Here is a 22,264-nt window from a genome sequence, read left to right as displayed (position 1 = left end):
AGGAGCCGAGTTTATGTTTATCCTCACAACAACCCTGTGAGGTAGGTTAGACTAAGAGATACATGACTGGCCCAGAGTCACCCAGTGAGATTCATGGCTGAATGAGGATTTGAACTGAGGTCTCCCTGGTTCTAGTTGAACACTCTAACCACTACACTACACTGGTTCTCATATTATCTTATATCTTAGCCATTTTCCCATGTATTCAATTAAAAAACGTCACAGTTGTTGAGCAGGTGGTTCTGAGTTTAGAAGTGCCCCTTCTAGCACAAATAGAGCAAACAGTAAGCTTTGAGAAGCCACAGAAGTTTGTGGGGTACTGGTTGTCAGTTGAAAAAACATGATGGAATATTGTTTTACCTCTCCACCAATAATACACAGGCATTCCTGTGCCTCTGTAATTAAATTGATCAGTCTACAATGCACTATAATGACTGTTCACTCTGTGCCTTCCAAGTGTTGCATAACATGCTTAAAAGATAAGATGACAGTAGAAAGCAGCTCTGCTCTATCTTTGTGTGTGGTCCAAGTCCCACAATTCCCGTCACTACTATTATGCACTTAATTTTAAGGACAAGATGGCACTTGTTCTCTTTAACATACACAATGATGAGCAATATGCTGGCACTTTTGGGTGCCAATACTGAAGGAATGGGGTGCATGTTTTACTCCATGACAGAATCACTTATAATACAGATCCATACACCAAAAGTTGTGTTAATATTTATTGTCTGCATTACCTCAGTTATGTACAAATATTCCATATGAAAACGTAAGAATGTTTACATTTTCACATGTGATCTGTATTAACTGAATAAAGCTCAGTGACAATATACACAAATTTGTAGTTGTACGTAAACATTTTGTGCATTAAAAAGAAATATACATAATTTTAAAAATAAAAATGAATTACACCATGTACAAATTAACAAAAAGGTAAACATTCCCCAGACAGCCGCCTCCATGTTCTAACAAACAAACAAAAAAATTCAAGTAAATAAATTTAGGCAAAATAAATTCTTTAACTTTGGGTGAGAGAAAAAAAGACAGATCTGTTTCTTCCAGAGATTTTTTTTTTTTAACAGTGCTGTTTACAAGGGTTATTGAAATGAGTAATTGAATAGTGTTGCATTTGAAAAAGATGCATAAAATTTCTGTAATGGGGTGGGGAATTTAAAGCTGATGACTGTAACAAACATAGTCAGGCATGTGCAGAACCATATGTTGAGGAAAAATGATTCCAGGACTCAAAGCAGACATAGTAATCTTTAAGAATCCACCATTTTAAAACAGAAAATTACCAACTTCCACAGTAAGAAGAAAATGCCTAGTTTGCTATTTTGGGAATGGGTTAAACATAGTTGATCACTGAAAAACATTTTCACAAACAAACAATCTACAGTAGTGGCTGCTTTAGGCACTGGATTTGTAGAAACACATGTTCAAAGCAACATAATTTTATACAGATAGTTTTTAAATTACAGTTTCGAAACTACTTTTTTGAGTTCTAGATTTAACATAATGCAGACTGCAACTGTAGCCCTCTTCATATCCCAAAAATATTTAAAATAATTCTTTCTTTACAATGAAAGAAAATCCTTCCGGCTCTACCTTTTTTGCATCTAAGTTCTTACACCCCATAATGTACATTGCATTAAGATGCATATGTTTTAATGTACTGGAGGTCAACTAACTACTCCATCAGTTCTGTCAGTGTCTAATAGCAAATTAGCTGTCTTTTATATGTATTATGTTTACACTTATTAGGCATCTTTGCAAAGAACTTCTGCTCAAGGCTGCTTAGAATAATCCCCCTTTTCCCTATAATTTGTGCTACTAATAGTAGACAATAGTCACAGGTCCAATTCTTCTTGTTTTTGTTTTTGTGTACAGGCCTCCACATGAAGCACCCACAAGGGGTGTGTCTGCCCCTCTTCAACCATATGAAGCCATTCTAGTGAAAAGTTCAAATAGGGCAAAATTACTCATCATTTTGCCTTTAATAATTTGCCAGTAAATGTAAAAAATAAAATTTCTTACTGATAAGAATTCAGACCTTGAATGTTCTCATTCAGGCTCCTCACTGGGGCACAAAATCAAATTTCTATTTTACTATACTTACAATTGCTCTGGCACTTTATGTTGCATGTGAGTAGACCTGCTTCACTTTCTTAAAATTCTATGGAAAGAAGATCTTCCTATGTGCAGAAATCTCATATAGTTGGGTGGTGTGTGTGTGGCATCCCAGCACCTAACCTGTACAAATGTCATTACTCACATAGGCCAGTGTGAGTATATGTGTGCTGCATACGGTGCTGTAAGCACTAAGCTGCAGGTTTATGAAAAGGGTGTACTAATGCAGCCCTTCTTTAAAAGGAAGGTCCTCTATAATTTCTTCAATAATTTATATAGAAGGTTGCACACACCAATTTCTGTACACAGAGACAACTTCCTATGGAAACTTAGCTCTATGCATACAGCAACCCTGATCCAACCACGTCTTGCATTGGGATACAGCAGATTTGTAGCCCTAGACAGGTGACCTGTGATTATACCAGTTAGCTATTCAAGCAGAAGATACCTGTGTTTGGAACTAAAATTATTTGACTGATGCAAAGTATGTTCAGCTCCCATATTAGAGGGGGTTAAGATATGCATACACAGCACCAATTTGTGTATGTGGTTCTAGTCCACATGTTGTCCCCCAAACCCCAATATTATAAAGACAAAAAGGCTATCTTCTATTTTTGTTTGCTACTTTTAGAGAATTCTGACCCATTCATCTCATACTGGGTATGAGTAGGTCATTGGAAGTTTTCATTCATTTATTTAGGCTTGTTGTGATGGTTGCCTGTTCAGGCTTGGGAATGTCCAGCTACTGACATTGGGAATCTTAAGACATTGGATTAGGGCCATGACTCTAACATGATTTTGACAAGCTAGGCAGCAAGAGTTTTTCATGGTAACTCCCATACCATAAACATTCTTGTTTTGGGAATAATTGTTCCTTGGTAGATTCTGGCTTCCATTAATCTTTCTTATCAGAAAGTTCTCATTCAGAAAATGAAAGCTGCTTGTAAGTAACTTTCCAAGCTTATGCACAAGACCAACTAAAAGTCTTAGGATAATGTATGAAATGGAATAATGATCTGTATTGTGATTAGTCATGTGTAAAAACTCTCATTTTCAACACTAATACAATTGATTTTGTTAATTGTAGGAGAACTGCAGTACTACACTTCCACCTGCTTCTGGTCCTCCCTGGCCAATGGTGCTACAGGAACACAATGAACCTATTCTTCTGCTTGCATTAGTGTGTGTGCTGCCTTTGCTTCTGGGAAGGATTCTGCTTGCACCTCTGGTATCCCAAAGTAGACACTAGAGCAGTGATTCTCAAACTTGGGTCCTCAGGTGTTATTGGACTTCAACTCCCATAATCCCCAACCAAAGGCCACTGAGGCTGGGGATTATGGGAGTTGAAGTCCAATAACACCTGAGGACCCAAGTTTGAGAATCCCTGCACTAGACAATCAGGTAATTTGACTCTATTAAGAATTGTAGATGTTGCTGTGGAGGGGGGCTAACCTGCAATTGCAACCAGGTTAATGCCTTGTTTATTTTGATTAATAGTGACCCCTTATCAAGCACTTACTTATTTCCACTACAGTTAACTACAGTTAATGCTATTGATTTCAGTGCACATATGAACAGACAGAGTTGCTTGTGCTAAAATCTGATGCTTCCCAAATAAATGTGTTTAGCTGGATAAAGAATGCTTTATTTTATTGATACATTCCTGAGAAATCAGTACAGAACTAAACATGTTAGGTAAAGAATGCCTGATAAGGTCAATTTATTATATTGCTTATTCCTCTGTTGAAATCTTGATCTGGATGGATATAAAAGCCTTGCCAAAGAGTGACCTCTAAGTCATTTGCATCCTATCTTGGCAAGGTTGTGGACTGCTAGCACCAAACAAGCTTTCATCTGGAAAGAAATTGCTGAAAACCCATTGGAATGGAATGCTTCATCATTAGGAATGCAGACAGCTCTAACTAGTTGTATTATATTGCTGCACACAGTCACACAAATCTAGTGGTCTGAGTGTACTCAAGGAGTGATGCATGGAGTCCCATTGGAAGGAATTACTGAATGGATCCACTCAGTCCACTGAAATTAATGGCGGAACCATTCTAGGTGGGGAAAACTGAGTGCATTAAAGTTCCCTTATGTAGTTTAGATTGCTGAATGATGATGTGTGTGTATGAGTGTGTGTATCTTCCATATTAACCATTATCCTGAAGAGTCTCGTTGAAAAATTTAAATCAGGAATGCATCTGGATTCTCTTAAGTAGAAACAGAAGAGGGCTATAAATTCTGTAGCAATGAAACACTTTCCATTTGTGGGAGAAACACAGTTATTTTGCATTCTTTCCACTGAGCATTTTGGAACATTGCTTAAATGAGCATTTCCCCCAAGATTAAAGGACAACCACTTTTTTCTTTTCTTTTTTTTTTTACAAAGTTAGCAATATAAAAATCTAGTCATAAACAACCTTCAAAGTAATTAGAAATCAACTTGAAAAATCTATTATCTGTAGAATTAGGACAGAATCAGAAAGTAGACACTTGCAATACTGCCATGGTTTTGACTACAAAACAGCTGCTTTTACAAGAAATGGTATAAACAGTACTTGTATTAGCTGGTCTGATCCAGTCACAGTCCAGAAACTGATCTCTACTCTCATCAGACTCAAGAACATACTGGTAAATGTCTATTTGATGCTGTTTGCAAAAGATGCATCAACCTCACCAATATCCTTTTTTGAAAAGAGGCAGTTTCTATGGCAATACTAGTTAATAAGTGCATATCATGCTGCACTAATATAGTGCAAAAATTGCCTTACATGTAGCAAAAAAGTTGCAGGCAACAGTTTTGAGAGTTAGAGAAAGTAAAAACTCATTACATATGGATATTAAATTTCCAGACATCCTCTATAAAATATTGAACTTGAAAATGCTTCTTTCCTTGATAATTGTGTATGGCGCTTTAGTACCTGGAACTGGTGGTAGAATAGAGTCTTGCAAGTTGTCACCATTTGAAAAGCAGGTTAAGAAAAGCTGCCTTCAATTGCCAAAATGCCAGACTTGCTCAAAATGTTGTTGCTCTCAGTTAATGTTTACAAGCTGTGAAGCACTAAAATGCTCTTTAGTCAGTATACCAGTTGACAGATTAATATATGTGGTGTAACTGAGTATATAAGTTGGATATAAAGCATTATAGACATCGTGGTATGATCTCTTCATGCTTACTGAGTACACTAGGTTAATGCAGCAGATAGTTCTGGAATCACAACTTTCAGATGTCAATACTAGGTCATATACAGTAGGCTGGAGACCCAAGTGGCTATACCATTCATAAGTTTCAAAGAAGGCCTTGTTAACATTTCCAGCTGCTGTGCTTACAATAGAAATTTGTCACCAGAATCTGCTGTACTGATTGATGGTCTAGAACAAAGCATGTTTCTTGGAATATCCTTGGCCATTATGAGGGTTTTTGTTTTGTTTTTGTCTTGTGGTGTAACATCTGCTCTGTAATGTACATGCTGTTTTTGAACACTACAGTTTCAAGAGACTAAGGTCAATGGGAAGTCATATTTTACATGTCCGCATCTCCATCGTAAGCCAGTGTTAAAGGTTTCAGACGGTTGTTCTGTCTTCTCTGTGGCTTCTTTGGCTTTTTGCTGTAATAAGTAAAACCAAACTGTTAAAAATTCAGATGTCAACAAGAAGTAATATTTTAAAAGATAGCATGTACGTAAGTGGCAGCCATGGTAATGGCACTGATAATGTCAAATAATGGCATTAATTATTTAGTAGTACTTAATAAACTTCTGATTCAGGTCATGTTTTATCAGAAATTTGTTAAACTTCAAAAATATTTAAAATTTGCTTGTACAAGCGAGATGGAAAGCTTAAATTTCCCTCCAGAAATGTCCTCATTTTTTAATGATCTTTTCTTACTTGGGGGCAAAGTTTTGGGTGGAATGAAAGAGCAAGAAAAGGTTGTACCAGAGAACCTCAGTATTCATGTGGGTTCCATTCTCCACTACTATTGTGGATACAGAAACCACTATGGGATAATGGGGGTTAGGTTCTAAGGGAGAGAAATTGTCCGAAAACTGGCCAAAACCCAACATTTTAGATCCATTTTTAAAAAAAAGCTATAAAAGGCCCTAGAAATGCGGGGGGGGGCTACCATGCTCCAAGGTTCCCCGGTAGTCCAGAAAAGCCCCCCAAGTGTATAAAATCGGCCGATAATTGGCTGAAAATCACCATTTTAGGTCCATTTTTGTGTGGAAGTGAGCCATAAAATGGATCCCGATGTCAAAATGGAGGCCAGAAATGACCTCTGAAGTCATATCCAGCCACCCCTGACGTGCAGATACGTGGATCTAATCCTTGCTTTGCCTCCCCATCACTGGGTATACCAAGATCAGGTGTCTATTACCCGACCGCGGCTACACAAAACTGCGGATGGTGAGTCTGTGATTAATGAGGTGCTACTGTATTTTAAATTAAAATACAATTAAGGCTAGCAAAAATTATTTTAACTAGCCTACTGAATGGGCAAAAGGAAACCAAAATATTTTAATAATAAATATATCATTAAACAGGGGTGCAGCAATTTGATGCTGTTTGCAAATGACGTGACACCACTCCAAGAAGTATTGCTTGAGTTCCAAATTTCTAATTTTCAGGCTGATTCAGTTGGTTGTTACTTTTGGTTCCCAAGTATTCCTCCACTTTGCATCAGCCACAACAAGACCTTATAAGATGGTGTCATCCATGGGGTCTTCCAAGAAAGCTATTTCCTGGCTTCATTAAGGGGACACAGACATGCCCCATTCATCAACACGAGGGTGGGGGGTTCTGCCATTGTAAGCCTCAAAAATGTGTTGCTTATAAATATGTCATCCATTGAGCTAATAACTGGAAACTTGACATGTTTGGTCTGCTAGACAGCATCTACAAATGTGCTTAATTTCAAAGTTATCTCAAAAAATTGGCACAGGTATAGCAAGTTAAGAAGTGCTGAAAACTGACACATGCACCCTTTGGTCAGCTTTTTATTTATTTATCTAGATTGATCATATTTCTATACCTGACATGTGCAGCCCTAGACAGTGTACCAGGCATGTAGGGAGCTTGCTGGTGGCCATGCAATAAGCTCCCGCTGGCGGCTCCCTTCTGCCTTGATTACTATGCTCCTGCATCCATGCCAGATACAGGGGAAATGGTCTGTGTCAGAATGGGGCTATTGAGCCCCATTTCAAAATTTCCCCTCCTTTCAAAGTTTTCCCTCCTCGGGGCAGAACTCCCAGTCAGCAGAACTCCCAGTCAGCGATTCAATGAACTGCTGACTGGTATGGGGAAGATCTGCAATGGGGCTGAATAGCCCTGCTCAGGCACTGACCATGCCCCCTGCATCTGACGTGGACGCAGAGGGAGTGGCCACTAGGAAACCTTCCCAGCCAGCGTTATCATTTCTGATCTGCTTTGCTAGGAGCAAGGCGGGGCAGCGGCAAAAGCCCTAAACCAGGCAGTGTTTCAATGAAACGCTGGATGGGAAGGAGAGAGGTACGCCTCACACTCCCAGCTGGCAAACTTTCCGGCTAGGTGCGGGAGGGTTGGGAGCAGGGGGTGCTCTGGGTGTGGGGATGCCTTGGTGGCTTCCCCAGACCCTGGTAGCTAAGGGATGCTTGTCCCCCTGCCGCACCCCCCCCCCGCTCCATTGTCCCCATGCCCCTGTAGTGTACATAAGTTAAAATACTACAAATCTAAAAACAGGATAAAATGATTTATAAAACCAATTAAAATTAATTAAAAGCCTGAGAAAATAGGTGCGTCTTAAGGGTTGTTTAAAAAACAGCCAGAGATGGAGAAACTCTAATTTTAACAGTGAGTGCATTCCAGAGCCCCAGGGCAGCCACAGAGAAGGCCCAGTCCTGAGTAGCCATCAAATGAGCCAGTGGTAGCCATAACCAGACCTCCCCAGATTATCTTAATAGGTGAGAGGGTTCCTGACAAAGGAGGCTTTGGGGGTAAGAATTTTATGCATAAAAGTACAAAGACTAATCTTGCACACCATTCTGTAGTGATATAGTGTTTCCTCTGCCCCTCTTTTTCCTGATGGTCCATCACATTTTGCCATATATCCCGTAGTGGCACAGTTAGTACCTCCATCTTTTATCTAGATAGATCATATTTCTATACCTGACATGTGCAGCCCTAGACAGTGTACCAGGCATGTAGGGAGCTTGCTGGTGGCCATGCAATAAGCTCCTGCTGGCGGCTCCCTTCTGCCTTGATTACTATGCTCCTGCATCCATTCCCATTACAGGGGAAATGGTCTGTGTCAGAATGGGGCTATTGAGCCCCATTTCAAAATTTCCCCTCCTTTCAAAGTTTTCCCTCCTCAAAGTTTCCCTCTGCCTCGCAGAGAGAGGAACTCCCAGTCAGCGATTCAATGAACTGCTGACTGGTATGGGGAAGATCTGCAATGGGGCTGAATAGCCCTGCTCAGGCACTGACCATGCTCCCTGCATCTGACATGGACGCAGAGGGAGTGGCCACTAGGAAACCTTCCCAGCCAGCGTTCTGGAATGTTCAAAATGGAATGTAGCCCCCACTAGAACAGGCAGATCTAAATAATCTCTTCTGTTCTGACCCCCCACAGTTAGTACCTCCATCTTGTTTGGATTCAATTTCAGTTTGTTATCCCTTATCCAGCCCATTACTGCCTCCAGGCAGTCATTTTATGCCATTACCTGATGAAGTTCATATGGAAAAATAGATTTGGGTGTCTTTAGCATATTGATAACACCCTGCAACAAATTTCCTGATGATCTCTCCCAGCAGTTTCATATAGATGTTAAAAAGCATTGGAGAAAGTATGGAGCCTTGTGGAACTCCATACATTAACTCCCGCTTTGCAAAGCAACAGTCTCCAAGTGACACTATCTGCAATCTGCCAAAGAGTAGGAACGGAGCCACTGTAAAACAGTGCCACCCAATCCCAACTTCCTCAGGTGATCCAGAATGATACCATAGTTGATGGTGTTGAAAGCCACTGAGAGATCCAAATGGATCAACAGAGAGGTCCAAATGGATCACTCCCTGTCAATACCCAATTGGAGATCATCCATCAAGCCGACTGTCTCCACCGCATAGCTTACCCAAAAGCCAGTTTGAAATGGGTCTAGATAACCTGTTTCCTCCAAGACTGCCTGGAGCTGAGAGGTCACCACCCTCTCAATTACCTTGCCCAACCATGGAATATTGGAAACAGGTCTATAATTTTATAACTCTGAGGGATCTAGTACAGGTTTTTTCAAGGTCTAATAATAGCCTTAAGGCAAGGAGGCATCCTGCTCTCCCTCAGAGAAGCATTTATAATATGTACCAGACCCTCTCTTACAGTACTATTGGCAGATGAAGTTAGCCAAGTTGGGCAAGGGTCAAGATAAAAGGTGGCAGGACACACAGTGCAAAGCAGCTTATCATCAGGAGTCACAAACTGAAAGTGATCCAATCTGATCCCATATGAGGAGTGGCTGAACACAAGTGCTCTTATAGGAGTTGCCTTTTACACAGTTGTATCATATATTTATTTCAAATTTTGATGAAAATGACTGATGTAATCTGTTCAGGCATGTCTAGGAAGGCAATCCTTTACTGGTTTGATGAAGTTTTGAGCAGCAGTTCAAATATTATTAAGGTTTTTCTGCCCCATTAAAGGCTTTGGCTAGCAAGTGCTGGCGAAGTTATACAGAGTGTGGCTGATTTGACAATGAAGGAAAAATGCTGACACATTTGCCAGTATTCTGACGTTGGCAGGGGGAGCAAGCTAATGGATTCTATTGCAAGTACAATGCCTGTTCTTTCAGTGATTGAATGTGAACTCTCAAGGAATTGGGAGAGGGAGACATGGAATGGAAAGGTGGGGAAAGTCATGTGGGCAATTAGAGCACTGTGGGGGAGAAACAGTGGTGCTGTGGTGGATGCATGGAATACATCTGAAAGTGCATGCACACAGAAACACACACATACTCACTCACACGCAAAAAAACAAACACATGAATGTGCATGCAACACACAGAGAGATACATGCATGTGAACACACGAACACATGTATGCAACAGAAATACATAAACCTACACAAACGTGCACACACACAACACACACATACGCATAAACACATGCAAGCGCGCACACAGCATGCACACATACAAATGCACTCACAGAGAAACACATGCTCAAACATGACAAAATGCATACACATCCGCATGCACATAAATACACATGCACACATCACACAAACACAGGCACAAAGATACATGTGCACACAAAAAAACATGCATACAATACATATACATGCAAATGCACACAACAGAGGTACCTGCCCACAACACATGTGCACACAAACACACACCTGCTCATGTATACACACAGAAACACACACACACATATATGAACACAAAAACACATGCACACAACACACACACACAACACAAACTCAAGCATATGAGCACAGTAACAAACACACGCACTTAAACAACAGAGAGAGAGATGCATGCATATAGAAACAAACACAGAAACACAAGCACACATATACAACACAAAGACACATACATGCATACATACGAACTCACACAAACAGAAGCAAATGCAAACACGCAAATACACACAAGTTGTTAGCTATGCAGATTTTTACAAATGAAAAGGCTATAGTAGCTCATGTCCCTCTGTTCAGAAGGGCTTATTTCTTAGTAAGCCTGCCCAGGACTGGAGGATTTCCCGCCTCCACCAATCCTCTTACTATCAATAAACTGTTTGTTAGGCAGAGAGAGAATCCCCGCCCCCCGCCCCGCCCTCAAAAATTACCTCAGTGTCTTGCTGCCAATCCCCCATTGTCAGAACGCTGACAGGAGAACTGTGCTTGATTTCTGTGATAAGAAGTTCCCATTGACTTCAATGGGCTGGGCCACTTTACACCTAATTTATGAAAAAAACACTGAGGTAATCTCAGCATAGTTTAACCTATTTACTGTTTATTCACAAAATCCTATCCAAACATTCCCATCTCTGTAGCTTCTCTCTCCTGACTCCTAGACCCTGGGGTGGGGGTGTTGTTGTTTTTACAGTAGGAGAATGCCATAGGCCAGTGATGTTCACTTTTTTTTTTTAAAGTAGGGGTCATTTTGGCTAGAAATCTCCAGTGTGAGAATCATTTCCCACTGTGCGAATGCCTGTGCAATGCTCTGCTCTTGCCAGCACTGGATAGGCGGAGGATGCTCTAAGTGAAACAAAGCCCTGTCAAGCCCCAGTGCCATCTTGGAAGGCTGACATGGAACAGTGGGAAGTGAAGTCCATCTCAATGCTTTCTCCATTTTCAAAACCATTTTGCATGCCACTTTCAACACATATGCCACAGGTTGCTATCCCTGGAATAGATGATGATGCGGTTAAAGTCATGTCTAGTTTCACCCTCATACAGGGTGGGACTTGAATCCCTGTAAAATGTTCTTTGGGAGCAATGCAGTAGGCTGGTTTTTCTTCATGCTGAGTTCTCATTATTTGGTTTAGGAAGGAATACCTTACTCCAACCCCAGCAGGAGTTGGAGGGTCGTAGTCTTGTGTGTTTTGTGTGGGGGTTATTTGCTTCCCTGCTAGCATGTAGCTACTTTATTCTGCTTGGATAAGCTGCAGCTCTCTGCTTTACAAGGCCTTTAATGGGGCACATTTTGTTTTTATTATCTACTGCAGTCTGGACTAGCTCAGTGGCTGAGCATATGCTTTGCATGCAGAAGGAGCCAGATTCATCCCCTGATATCTCCAGCTAAAGGATTTCAGGTAGGAGAGCTGGCAAAGGTCTTTGCCTGAGATGCTGGAGAGCTGTTGCCAGTACAAATAGACAGTCATTCTGTAATAGACAGAATTGTAATAGAATTGTAATTCTGTAATAGAATTGTAATTCTGTAATAGACAGTAATAGACAATAAAAATAAACAGATGGATAGAATAAATTAACTTTAGGCAAAAGCATAAGAATATTTGTGAATGAATCTCATGCTCATTACTTCTATGAAAGGAAAGGTTGTGCCATTGAGTCAGTGTCGACTCCTGGGGACCACAGAGCCATGTGGTTTTCTTTGGTAGACTACAGGATTGGTTTACCATTACCTTCTATGGCTCAGTATGAGATAATGCCTTTCAGCACCTTCCTATATTGCTGCTGCCCGATATAGGAGTTTCCCATATTCTGGGAAACACACCAGTGGGGATTTGAACCAACAGCCTCCTGCTCTCTAGGCAGGTTGTTTCCCCACTGTGCCTCCATTACTTCTATAGGAGTGGTCTAAAAGAGAATGAATTACTGAAAACTCACCAGGCTAGATAGATCATAGAAAAAATAAAGATGAGCAAAACAAATGCACCAGCGGCTACACCATAAACCCAGGTCTTCAGCTTCCCATCTAAAAGGAATGAACGTTAGTCATTAGTCTGCAAGTTAGTATTGCACAGAAATTAAACCCCAAGAAAGGATGTTGTATTAAAAGGCTTGCAGGGGTACAGTTAATGATATTGCACATTAATGCATCCTTGATGCTATGTGAAATTGCTCAGCTGATAAGTTAAGGGGACATGCTTTGCTTGCAACATCTTTGCTTTTGACAAGTCTGTCAAAACAAAATAGGCCAGAGAGCGAAGAACAAAGCCTTAACTGATAAGCTGCCATAAGTATAACAGAAGACAAGACCTGTGATGCTTACATTTTCATTGTTAATTCTTTTACAGCTGACATCTAGACTAATATTGCATATGCTGAAAAATGAACTGCATGCACTAGGTGGGGTGGGAAGGACAATTTTAGCTGATTTCCCCTCCATTCTACAGCTGCCTGTGCTTCCAGAAAATATGTTCTTGGGAGCCCTGCAATCCCCAGAGACATATTTTCGGGAGGCACAGGTGACTGCAGAGGCAAAGGGAGAATGGCAAAAATTAACTGCCTCTGTTGCATGTGCAGAATTGTGGATGCCAGTCAGCATTCTAAGTTAAAGAAGTATCAATATGGAAGTAGCTGAACATACCAGGATACAGGGAGAGCTCAAAACATAATGAAATACATCACACCCTTTTAAAATACACCATTAACGGCGGGGATCAGGGGTCAGCTTTTCATGCATCATCTCTATCACTGCCTCTAGTGGATATTATGCAGTACTGTTGAAAATGCTAGAAAATCAACTACAGTCAAAGATAGTTCTTAGCAGCACTAACTATCCTCGTGAGACTTCACCTGGTCCCATTGGTTGCAGAAACCAAGTCCTTCCTCGTCCTGACTGGGTAGTGGCTGGCTGCGTAGGGTTCACAGCTCTACTGGTTTTTACATCTCCCTTTTTGTCCTCCACTGTGGGGATGGCTACCACCGGGATGAGAGTGCATTGCTCAAGTGTGCCATTAGAGGATGTTACTTCTGTGTACCCTTCTTCACAAGCACATGTTCTAATCTGTAGGGGGACAAGCATTTTACAAACTAGCACAACCATACAACTTGAAGTGCTGCACAATATGTCACAGATCAATACGAAAGAAGGCCCAATGAATGCTTCCTCCAAGTTCATGTATCTGAGTCAGGGTTCTCCCATTATAGGTCTTCCCAGCCTGTGAGAAGATGCAGATCCTACACGTCCCGCCACCTCCTGAAGTACAATTTTTGGTGACATGTGGATGGACGTTCTTAATGGTGACCCCAGCCCACAGGAAGTCCCTGCCCCTTTGATCTTAGGCTGGCCTTTCCCTGTTCAATTTCAAATGAAAGTTGAAGACTTTATTTTAGCAGGACTTCCCTTAACTATTCACAGATTTCTTTCTGACTGCCCTGTTTTAATTGTTGTCTTTTATCCAGCATGTTTATGGTTTTAGAGGCTGATATATGGTGTTCTACTGTGCTTTTAAAAATAATTTTGTTGTAAGCCGCCGTGAATTCATACATGAAGAATGATGGTATGTAAATGTTTTAAATAAAATAAAACCAAGACTAAAGAATAAGAACTCCAAAACAAATTCAAAATAATGAACATGTTTTTGGTAAGACTCTCCGCTACTGCAATCCCCTATTGCGAATTTACTCGCAATAAAACATTAACTGACATTCAGACTAGTCCTGGGCTGATATGCCAGGCTTTTCCTTCACAGGAGCAGGAGGAGCAATTTTCAGAGGCTCCGCCACCCACTTCCCTCTGTAGCTGCCTGGGCCTCCCAAAGCTATGTCCCTGAGGTCTCCCAACCCTCAAAGCCATAGTTTCGGGATGCACATGTGGCTGCAGTGTGAAGAGAAGGGGTCACTGAAAATCTCCCCTTTCCACTTGCACAACAGAAAACCCTGGCACATTGGCACATGGCTAGTCTGGATATCAGCCAATGTAAAAATGTTTCCTTCACTAATATTCCAACACAATATTTAAAAAAAACAACAACAATAATTATTGTAGCCTCCTGGTAGTTGGCTGGTTTGTATGACACAGTAGCACATACCTCACTACAGTAAGAATGGGGCTGGCTGCATGGTGGCTTACATGACCTGTCAACATCTGGTTGGTGCATCACTAAACAGCCTCCTGCAGAACAAAACAAATCATATTTTGACACAACTGCACCTCGCCACCAATGAAGCTATCTGCTGCAGCCAGGAAAAGGCCACCCCATAATGGAAGAGGATCCTTCACAGTTTATCTGAGAAAAAATACAGTAATTGAGGGCGGTATCTGTATCACTCTAAGGCTCATTAAAATGTTGGGCATGCCAGATGCCTTTTAACTTTTATGACTCAAACTGGTAATTGTCTATGAAAATGTGCAGAGAGGGAATAATTAGTTTTGTACTTTGAGAGGTATTCTTGGCAGGATGGCCCTATTGCTGACAACCACTAGCATTCTTGACCTATTGTCAAGGGTGATAACATGGTAGAAAACATTTTGCCCTACATTATCCCTCCTCTTGATCCTCAGCAGACTTAGGGGCCTGCAAATTCACACTAAGTGAATTTGCGAGCCCCACAGAAAAGAATGCGACAGATTATCAGGCAACCTTTTCACTTTTAAAATTTGTGATGTAATTAAGGGCCAGTTTCCATCCTGGTAGTCTTAGAAGTGTTGTGTAATGTTTAGAAGTAGAATCAGGCCTTTGCTCTGTTATGGATATCACTGGGTGGGCCTTGCAGCAATCGTCATCTCTCGGCCTAAATTACCTCAAAGGATCATTGTGAGAATAAAATGTGGGAAAGAACCACTTGGAGCTCCTTGGAGGAAAAATGGGATTCAGAGATGTAATAAAACAAAAACATGCTCACACACCATGCTCCAAAGCTCTACAGAGCACATCGGCACTGCTGTGGTGGCAGGCGGTTCTGTCCTACTACACATTGCACAACTGCATTTGTGATGCTACTTCCACTGGGAATAATGGAAGTAGCGCTGCAACCATGTGACATTTAGTAGGAGTGCCTTGCTCAGAATTCTTATTTGGCAGAATGATCTCATCCTGCAGCCTTGTGCTGGGGGATGGGCCCTTGTCCCTCCCACCCCAGACCCAAGGAGAGCCCTTGTCCCTCCCACCCCAGACCCAAGTTCAGGGCTGGGCAGAGAGCGGGGACCTCGTGCTGTGCTTCCTCTGCCTTGGCAGGTACAGTGTGGGCTGGGTGGTGGTGTAGATGGGTTGAGATCAGTGAGCACCCTTGGACAGTTTGAGAAAGGGGGATTGGTCCCTAGAGGCTTGGTGGCTCAGGCACTTAGATTCGCCAGGAAACCTGCTCCATTGCTTCATACACCATAAAGGCTGCGTGGCTTGGGGGTGTGAAGCCCTAGGAGTTGTCCTGACCCTGAGGGGTTGACAATGAGGGGGATGAAGTGGGCTGATCCTGCTTCTATCTTGAGTCAGGGTGTGTCACCCATTTGGGGGCACGGGCAAGGACAGAAATGTCCTAAACTGAACTTAGTCAGGCCCGCACTGCAGGGAATGGAGTATGCTTCACACAGTTTGCTGATTGTACCACATCAATACGGTTTTGGCCCCTTTTACCCAAGCGTGTGGCATCTGCGTATTTCTTGGGAATGGAGTGTGGGGACAAGTGAACAATACCCCTTGTTTATGATAGTATAGCTCTGTGTTTGATCTGAGATTGTAATAAATGTTGATGATGATACCTCTAAAAGCTGTTGCATAATATGTTGTGTAAGGGGGCGAAATGTCCCTAATGAGAGGGAGGCAAATACTGAAAGCAAATACTTGATTCTAAAGAGGGGAGATTATCTCAGTTTCCTGATCTTAGTGGTGGCAACAATGTTATGAATGCAGGACAGTTATTATTTTTAAACCAAGAAGAAAATACAGGCTTTCATCATCGCTTTCAGCCAGAACAGTTTTTGCCATCATTCTGTGGTAGTGGGAAGGGTCACCCAACAACTGAGAAGTACTCAGTTCTCTTATTTTGCCTGTACAAACGAGTAAACATCTTTAGCAGCAAAACTGAGCAGAATACATAAGCTAGCTATTGTAGCCTTGCCGGCATGCCAAGTATCCTGAAGTAATTATTGTGCCAATGTTCTGGTGAGAAAGGATGATGAAATCCTGATCATAGCAGATGCAATTAGATGCAGTTAGGAAACTGTTATGTTAACCAAAGGCTTGAGAGCGATTCAAATCAGTCTTGATAGCTGACATACGAAATGAGATAAAGTCTGTATGTCCTGGCATAGGACGCACATGCCTGTAAGCACCCAGGTTACAAAATGTCAGCCATCATGGGAGCTGCAGGAGGAAAGAGCTGCTTCATCGCTCGTTTCGGTTTGCATTAATGTATCTGCAAAAGTAACACCTGGGTATAAAAAGGTCACTCAGAACAATGATATTGTAAACAGAGTTTTAAAAAGTGGACAACTATAAATGAAGCTTACCATATTTGTGTTGAGACAGACAGAAAGCTGGCATACTGTGTAAGAGTACATCAGCCTAGTCATGTTGACTTTGCTCAGATTGTGTTACACAAGAGCAAGTCAATTGGAAACATCAGACTTAGTCTCGTGTAACACAATCTGAGCAAATGTGTCTGCACAATGTGTGCAAATGCAACATTACTAGGCTGGCGTACTCTTGCACAGTAGGTCAGCCACTGACATTTTGACACTATGATAGCACCGCCAATCACAACAGCACCAATGCAAGAATTTCAACCCAGGGCCAAATGCTTTCAGGAGAGCACATCCCTATTTGGACATTCGCTCTTTGTGGATGGCAAATGTGTGATTGGGATGAATGGAAGCATGCTGGCTAGCCACAAATCCTTTCACCAACATGCTTCATGGTCACCTTGTTGTGCCTGGGTTCAGCGCTTGTCACCGCAGAACAAGCACTAAACTCAGGGAAAGATCCTCCTCATTATTAAAAAGCCGAGGCTACCCAGGATTTATACATATGTTCAGCAGTTGCCTCTCGCAGACAAGCACTGAATGCAGGGATAGTAGGAATTTAGCCAAGGATCACTGTGCAAGAGGTAATTGGCACACTCCCATGTGCCCACACATTCATTCGCTGTTTGTGGATGGTGGATGCCTGAATAGAGCTGTAATATCTGCTGAAAATCATTGGAAAACCCTTCCATGGGATGAAGAGTATTGTTTATAAGGAAGAGAGACCAGTTTTTACTAAACAAATCGCTAATCCAAGACAAAACCGAACAAAATTATTCTTTTATGTCAGGCAGTATCCTCACTCAGTGACAAAATGCAAGCATTTCCCTAACAATACGTTACTGGATCTGAATAAAGACATGGCTGTAAGTTTAAACACACATTTTATAATAATGCATCCTACTTGGTGTTAAGATGCTCAGGCTATGGAGTCTTTGGGTAATCTTGGAAGAATATCAAGGGGTCAGATTGGATGAGCACTTACCATAGCATGTGATCAGATGAAGTCACAATAAGAGAGCACCTACCCTAACATCACTGCTGAGGCATCTTTTGATCAGTGTTTCTGTTTAGATAGGCCTCTGGGCTATCTAATGGAAAGCCAAGGGGTAGTTGCTGTTTTAAAGGTTGTATCTTATTTTATGGTGATCATGATGAGGATATTGTGTTTTTAACATTTTTCATGTTTTCATGTCCATAAAGAAGGATATTTATTATCCTTATTTGTATAATAAACTGCTTCAAAGATGCTATTTGAGAAGCAGGTTATAAATCTCTAAGGATACATTTCAGAGAAGCATTACTATAATCCCACTGATTTCAGTGGGAAACAGATACGTTATGTCTTCCACTGAAATCAATGGGACACAAGAATGGTCACTTTGATTAGATCATGACCTAAGGGTTGTGCGGCCCTCAGGAACATTTTCCTACAAGTGGAAATAGAGGGGAGAAAAGTGAAAATCACTCCTGCCTCCCCTGCAAGCCCACTTGGCTGCACAATGAGCCATCACTGCTGAGATGCTGGAGGCTCCCTGTGGACCCTTCTTATGCCAAACAACTGCTGTGCATTATGTCAGCCACTGACTTTTAGAAATGTACATTTGCACTGCAATTCTAAAGTCAGGAAGCCCTGTGCAGTCATGAGAACTTTCTTTAATTTATTATGAGGGTTACATCACAAGCTAAAAATTATATACCATTCTGTCCATTAGCTATATGTCAGCTCCGTTAGGTGTTGAACATGGAGATGTCTATGTGAAAAAGCCCCACTCTTCATTTCTTTGACATGGTAACTTCTACATTTTTCAGGTTTGAGCTAATTCACACAAACCAAGTGTGCGAATAAAGCCTAAATGTAATTACTGTAATCAGTCTAGCTGTCCAGCTCGCTGTCAGAATTTCAGTGCTACTCTCAGCATTGGTGTTTTATCTAGACCAGATATTTCTACTTTTTCTGAATATGACTGAGTCTCTTGAAGAAAATTAAAAAGGAAGAACAACAACAATTACCTGTAACGTTCAAACCATCTGACCTTTGGCACCATACTGTCCGAGAAGACCCTTTCCATGGGCTGGCCATCCATTTGTATTCATAACACTGGCCATCTAAATTGAAAACAGTTAAAGCTATCAGGAACATTCAGTTTGAGGAAAATGTATTTTATAACAACAGCTGTGTTTTTCTTTTCTGTTTTGTTTTCACTTTCATTAATCAACCTCACCATGTGGATATTAATCCTTAATATTAAGGAAGACTTATACAACATTATAAAACTTGGCAAAAGTTTTCTGTGTGTTCCTACTTAGGGAAACTTTTTTAAAAAATTATTTCTATCCTGTCTTTCCTCCAGGGAGCTGAAGGTACCATACATGTTTCTGTTCTCCATTCAATCCTCATAAGAGCCCTGTGAAATAGGTTAGGCTGGGAGATCATGAGCTGCATGATATACTGGGGATTTGAACCTGGGCCTTCCCACTCTTAGACTAACCACTTCCCCAACACAGGCTCTCCAAACATGAAACATGCACTTTATGCAGTAGCGTCCTGGAATCCTTATTGCTCCATATATGCTTAGCATCTATATTTAGCATCTATAACTATTTTAATTATTGATCTAGCTTCATGTGCAGCTTCTTTAGTTTCATTGGTCATAGATGCATTTGACCTTGGCTTAAGGCAACATATAAGTACAGACTGTACAGTGGTCCCTCTACTTATGAAATTAATCCGTTCCGAATGCACATTTGTAAGTCGAAAAGTTCGTAAGTCGAAAAGCGGTTTCCCATAGGAATGCATTGGGAACGGATTAATGCGTTCCGGAGCCTAGAAAAAAGACCCAGACCCCCAGTAAGGCTTGCAAACTGCACAGGAACATTTCTTTTCAAGAATAAACAGGCAGTAAACAGGCAGGCAAGTCAAGGAAACCGCATGTAAAATTCGTAAGTCGAGGAAACCCCATCTAAAAATTTGTAAGTCGAAAAAACCGCATCTAAAACCGGATCTAAAACTGCCGTTTGTAACTTGAAAAATACTTATGTCGAGTAGTTCGTAAGTCGAGGGACCACTGTATTAGAACCTGGATTAACACGTTGGTCTTCTACTGCTTTGGATTAGAATATATTGCATCTTAGTCATATGAACATATGACTTGCATCAGCTCTCTTAAGTTCTCAAGACCAGGCCTATTTTTTTTTTAAGCTAATGGTACGAGTGACTGAACCAAAATCCTTCTGTTTACAAAGAATGTGCTCTACCACTGAATTTTGGAGCCACACCTTGGGATGGGTAATTGAAACAGAATCTGCATGCTGTTTTAATATCTGCTGAGACACACTCCTATTATCTTTCTCATGCTCTTCTATAAATTAGCAAAGCGTACATATTGTATACAGTTTTATTAAGCCACATGAGCATTGTCCTAACGGAGCCTGTATGCACACCCTGAATTTTTAAGACGTACATGCAGAGAATGGTAACCCTGTTATTAAACAAAACTCATTTTAAGATGTAGGGCTGACATACAGTGCAATGTTACATGCATGTTGCTCACAAGAGTGTGCAATACAGTTGCAAAATTGATGACCATCAGAAATAATGGCCACCACTTGCACGAGTGAGTTGGGCAATTGCATTTAGCACAATAGCGCTCTTGCACAACTGCGAGAACATCATGCTGCAACATGCATGTAACACTGTGCGGTATTTCAGCCATTTCACAGTTAGTTATAAAAGGATGCAACACAGGAAGTAAGAGGCCTGAGAATGGTTATCAAAACCCAGCCCCCCAAGAAGCCAGCTTAGCTTATCTGATATGCAACTATGGTCTTGTTAAAGGAAGATCTTTCTCTTTTTTGGTTCCAAATAATTTGTAAATGCAGGCTGGCCCAAGGCCCCGCAAAGCATGAGGCAGCCCCAGTCCCACAGAGCACACCATGCACCCATCAACTCCCCCTCAACCTGCCCTTCCTACCCACTCCACCCCCACAGAGCATGCTGCATGCCAATTACCTCCGGTTCAGTATCCCCACTCTTCCCATCCTCGCCCTACCCCTGCAGCACACAGAGCATGTCCCAAGCCAACCCCCCACCACCACCACACCTAACCGCCCCATACACAGCTTCCCATACTTCTTAGTAGTCGCAATGGTGGCAGTATCCACTGCAGTCACTCCTTTCCTGGTTTATTCCACCCTGCCTTCTCAAAAAGCAGAGGGCAGGGGATGGTGGCACATGTAGCAGAAAGTGTGCAAAACTGCTTCGTGCTCTTTCTGTGAGCTGCCTTTTGAAAAGACAGGGTGGGATAAGCAGGAAGGAGGAGAAGGTGAAACTGCAGCGGTGATGGCAATGCACTGCCACCATCAGATAGTGGTAGGGCAGTCAGTAGCAGGGAGAGAAAAACAGCTATCAGGCTTTTGTTGCCATAAAATGGTTACGGAATCAAGTGGTCATGGAATCACTTTACGATCAGGTGATATTAAGACGAGACCATCTAGGCTAGATTTTGGCACTCACCATTGCATTGTCTTGTTTCCAAAGCCTGCTCTGGACAGAGGTGTTGATTGTCCAGGTCCTGAATTATCACTGCGCGTGATCGAACTTGTATTCCTCCAAAGCCAAGATCTTCACCATTCACACAGGTCAACTGACAAAGGCTCCATTCTGACCACTCTTTTAAATAACAATCACCTGCCCAATAATGATAAAACATTACTGAAGGTGCTAGAAACAAGAGGTATTCACAGTACCTGCCACAAAGCCTCATCCTAAATGGATGTAAAGTAAAGTGTGCCGTCAAGTCGGTGTCAACTCCTGGCGCCCCACAGAGCCCTGTGGTTGTCTTTGGTAGAATACAGGAGGGGTTTACCATTGCCTCCTCCCACATAGTATGAGATGATGCCTTTCAGCATCTTTCTATATTGCTGCTGCCTGATATAGGTGTTTCCGACAGTCTGGGAAACACACCAGCAGGAATTCGAACCGGCAACCTTCTCTTTGCTAGTCAAGCATTTCCCCGCTGTGCCACTTAAGGAGAAAATGGATGTATAAATGATTATTTGGTCACAATGTTGACATAAAATGTTGATATATTTTCCTAACTAGGTTTCTGATGTACCCTATCCAAGCCTTATGTGCCGGCGTACAAGAGCTGAGGCTCTTGTATTGGAGGTGTGGAAAAGTGGAGGTGTTAGAAAGTGAGAGTTTGCTTTCTAGAGCTACTGATATTTTGGCT

General features: G+C 41.6%; 1 protein-coding gene across 11 annotated transcripts in view; it reads right to left on the bottom strand.

Annotated features, from left to right (window-relative positions):
* Positions 1-712: 712 nt before the first annotated feature.
* Positions 713-22,264, bottom strand: part of THSD7A (thrombospondin type 1 domain containing 7A) — a 424,790-nt gene continuing 403,238 nt past the window's right edge. For 6 of the 11 annotated variants that reach the window (XM_053259796.1, XM_053259795.1, XM_053259797.1 and 3 more), the window contains 6 exons: positions 21,547-21,720; positions 19,044-19,139; positions 14,602-14,684; positions 13,364-13,574; positions 12,452-12,539; positions 713-5,744 (listed from right to left, as the gene is read on the bottom strand). In XM_053259796.1, coding sequence (XP_053115771.1) covers positions 5,660-5,744; positions 12,452-12,539; positions 13,364-13,574; positions 14,602-14,684; positions 19,044-19,139; positions 21,547-21,720 — 737 coding nt within the window. In that variant the 3' untranslated portion in view covers positions 713-5,659. Of the gene's footprint in view, positions 5,745-10,947; positions 11,059-12,451; positions 12,540-13,363; positions 13,575-14,601; positions 14,685-16,407; positions 16,925-19,043; positions 19,140-21,546; positions 21,721-22,264 lie in introns of those variants that run through there. The other 5 variants (XM_053259799.1, XM_053259801.1, XM_053259802.1 and 2 more) reach the window with 5 other exon arrangements.

This window comes from Hemicordylus capensis, chromosome 6 (genome assembly GCF_027244095.1).
Source record: "Hemicordylus capensis ecotype Gifberg chromosome 6, rHemCap1.1.pri, whole genome shotgun sequence".
Lineage (NCBI taxonomy): Eukaryota > Metazoa > Chordata > Lepidosauria > Squamata > Cordylidae > Hemicordylus > Hemicordylus capensis.
The sequence above is the reverse complement of the archived record's forward strand: the minus strand, read 5'-3'. Positions and strand labels throughout refer to the sequence as shown.